Source organism: Aplysia californica, unplaced genomic scaffold, assembly GCF_000002075.1.
Source record: "Aplysia californica isolate F4 #8 unplaced genomic scaffold, AplCal3.0 scaffold00086, whole genome shotgun sequence".
NCBI lineage: Eukaryota > Metazoa > Mollusca > Gastropoda > Aplysiida > Aplysiidae > Aplysia > Aplysia californica.
This window is the reverse complement of record NW_004797356.1, coordinates 969333-972896: the sequence shown is the minus strand read 5'-3', so window position 1 is coordinate 972896 and position 3564 is coordinate 969333. Positions and strand designations below refer to the sequence as shown.

Sequence of the window (3564 nt, the reverse complement as noted above, 5' to 3'; positions counted from 1 at the left end):
AGAATCGTAGTGAAGATTTCTTCTAAACCCCATTTCGCTTTGACCGTTATCCCTTCCCGGACTTCAATCATGACCATTTCATCCATACCGCCTTTGGTTTTCCTTGACCTCAGGCCAAAAGAGTATTTCATCATATTGCATAAAAGTTCTTCCCGCCTCCGATCCGGACATTGGGGATTGCCTTGTTAATGAGACAACTTCCTGGGCCTTCGGCATATTGTGGTTGGGTGGTCAGTTCCTTTCCACGCCGCCTTTACTTCCCCAACTCGAAGTCAGGTACCTATGACTGCTGGGTGGGCAGAAGGGGGCGAAAAAAATAAGTGTCCGGACCGAGGCCCGAACCCGGACTTTCCGCCCCGGGGACGAGCGGACTAACCGCTCCGCCACCGAACCGCTCCGCCACCGCACCCTGTGATGTAGCGGAGTGGCTCTTCGTTGTCGCAAGCCAGACGCCCGAGTTATTTCCTCTGTGGGGAGAATTCTTATCAAGTGTCTCTTTCTGCTGGGAAGCTGTATCCCTCTCAGCTCTTGTTGGCTACCTCCTAAACGATCTAAATGTTGTCCTTTGAGGCGCTAAAACACTTACATTTTAAAAAAACACACACAAAGACACAAAGAAACACAAACGTACGACGCCGAGCAGCTGCCAGCCACTCACTCTGATCCGATACGGCCTGGTGTTGGCCAGGTTTCCATAAATCTCCCTCATGTGTTGCCGGTTCTCCACATTGGGCACGGCCGTACACACCAAGAAGAGGGCGTGGTGCACCGTACTCTGAGACATGTTGGCCCCTGCCTTATCCTCGTGACAGCCAGGGGCGTTCTTCAAGAAGGCTGGACAAATGACATACATAGTTGTAGTGACCTTGGTAAATAGGATTTGTAACGCGAACAGACGAAAGAGAACAAGTTATATTGTTATAATACTCTCTCTCTCTCTCTCTCTCTCTCTCTCTCTCTCTCTCTCTCTCTCTCTCGCTCTCTCTCTCTCAAAGTAAAAAAGTCTCGACAGATACAATAATATGAATCTCCATGTTGTGCCTCGCTTTCTTTTTTGAAAACCAATATCCACACTTTTTCCTTACAAAGAAAGTGTTGGACTGGAATCCACATGGTAAGAGATCAAGGAGAAGACCACATGGAACCGGAGAAGAGTAGAAGAGAATGAAGTACAGAAAAGGGGAAAGACGTGGAATATCGTCAAGAAACTATCCCAGGATAGAGAAAGGTGGAAAGTCTTTGTGACCTATACATCCAGGGTGAAAATTTTAATGATGGCGATAGTCCGCAACTTGTGTGCAATAATATTGATTCATCCCAACTATTCACCATGTTTTCATAAAAATAAGCGCTCACATTCTTGAGCAACCATATTATAAGCATAAGAGACTGGAATAGTCGTTTGTGGGCAAAATCATGTTATCCTGCGTTGTCTCATTCTTATTGTCGAACGCCAAGCAAACAAGAGACGATACCCGTCGAGTAAAACGTCGCACTTAGGGAGTTATTAGAATCGTATGAGATTCTGACTCAAAAATATCATTTTCTCAGTTTTAACCACCAAAAAACTTGGCAAATTCAGCTAGGTTACAATTCAGAAAAAGTATTCAAATTTTAATAATGACAAATGAGCTCTGACTCACAGTGAGTTTTACTTGAAGCCGGAGGAACGCATGGTACTGTGAAGAGTGGAAGGTGGTACATCATTCAAACTTCTTTCATTTTGTTAAGATTTCACTTACAGACAACTCACCCGACCGCCATCTGTTGTGTAACAGTTAGGCGATTCGCTGCCGCACGCAGGAGACCCAAGTTCGGTTACCCGATAAAGAAAAATTGTTATCGAGTGTATCGGTCTTTCAGCTGAAATATTCCAATTTGTATACCTCTGAGCCTGTGTTGACCCTGACAAGCATGGTCAGAAGCCCGCCTCCATATTGTTCTAAATTATGTTGCGTAAACGCCTGATTTTTAAAAAATGAAATGTGAGGAACGCATCGTATTGTTGAGAGTGGAACAGGAGTACAAGATTCAAACTTACTTTCATTTTCTTCAGCTCTCACTAACAGACTAATCTGCTGTACACTGACAAAACGTCTCTTTTTTATTCACAGCAGTTTCCAGAAATCAAGGATTCTCGGCATTCTTGCATAATATCTAAACTAGTACATCAACGGTTGAACTCGGAACATGATAAGATTGCCATTCCCTATGTTCAATAGATATTATAAGAGAACCATAAATCGTTGATTTCTCGAAACTGCTGTGACTAATATTAAATTTAGATACGAAAAAGGACGTTCTGTCTGCGTACGGCAGTCCTCATCTGAGGTGGGGGGGTTCGTTGTTGGTGTTTTTTTGGGGGGAGTGGTTGTTTTTCTTGTTGTTGCTGTTGTTGTATTGGTAAGTGTTATACGGAGCTCACAACTGCATATCTTAATGAGCTTGAATGTACTCACCTGTGCGCTGATCCGTGATGTACTCCTCATGGTACCTGCTCTGCACCGCCTCCCGGAGTACGGTCCTCCTTGGCCGGAGACGAAGCGACACACGCCGTGAGCTGAGCCCTGACATCGCCAACAGCATAATAAACAGCTACTGACATTAATGTTTGACATTGTGTATGAGCACAAGTGTTTACACAATGATGGTGGTTCATAAGGAAGTTTTTGCGTCTTGTTTTTCGTCGATAGACAGTACTTCTTTACTTAAAAGTTTACGAATAATAATAAATAGAAATAATGATAATAAATTATAGCATTCAGCCTAATATATTTTATCACATATAAGTGGATTTTAAAGGTCAAATTCGTTTATATCACACCAAAAAGCATAAATTATTAATTTATGCCTCTATGAGAGATGGGTTCAATACAGAAAAAAGCTACTTTTTTTAGAATACTTTTTAACTTACCAATGTTTTTCAGTGCTTTTTACAACTTCTGTCCACTACGATTTTATACTACTTTGGTTTTAAGAACATTTTGTAGGTTCCTCGATTGCCAAGTTTTGTATCTGGATTCAATCATTCACGGACATCTAGATCTAAGAAAAAAAAAAGACCTGTAAATAAGTTCGTACCTTGCAGAAATTGGTCAAATCGGTCTGAAAGCAACAAGTAATAGGCGATGAGAGCAATCAGAAGCCCTCTGTATCGATATAAAGCAGGGACTATTTCTCGTCGACACTTCCGTGAAGCACGTTTGAAACATTTGTCCCAAAAAATGGCAATGTCCTTTTTCATACGCTCAATTTTGATGTTGAACATTACGAGTTAGGGCCTACGCTTCTGCCACACTTCTATAGGATCAACGGGGCCGATTTCAGTGCCAATGACTGTGGCAATTTCTCTATTTGTTGCATTCTTGTCCATGCGTGTGAGAACTACTTCCTGTTTGAAAATAGACGATATATGAAAACACGGAGCAGACACGCGCGACAAATTATGATGACGCAATAATGCCCATAACTTGCAGAAACTACAAATTCCGCCTACAACAGAAATTAAAGTTATGGGAAAACAAGGTTAGAAAAACAAGCTCCAGAGAGAGAGAGAGAGAGAGA

General features: G+C 42.2%; 1 protein-coding gene across 1 annotated transcript in view; it reads right to left on the bottom strand.

Moving 5' to 3' along the window:
- LOC101855935 overlaps positions 1 to 3401 on the bottom strand; it is a 7726-nt gene extending 4325 nt beyond the window's left edge. The window contains exons 1-3 of the mRNA XM_035968818.1: positions 3082 to 3401; positions 2460 to 2567; positions 606 to 834 (exon numbers count right to left, since the gene is read on the bottom strand). Coding sequence (XP_035824711.1) covers positions 606 to 834; positions 2460 to 2567; positions 3082 to 3268 — 524 coding nt within the window. The 5' untranslated portion in view covers positions 3269 to 3401. The remainder of the gene's footprint in view (positions 1 to 605; positions 835 to 2459; positions 2568 to 3081) is intronic.
- Positions 3402 to 3564: the final 163 nt, after the last annotated feature.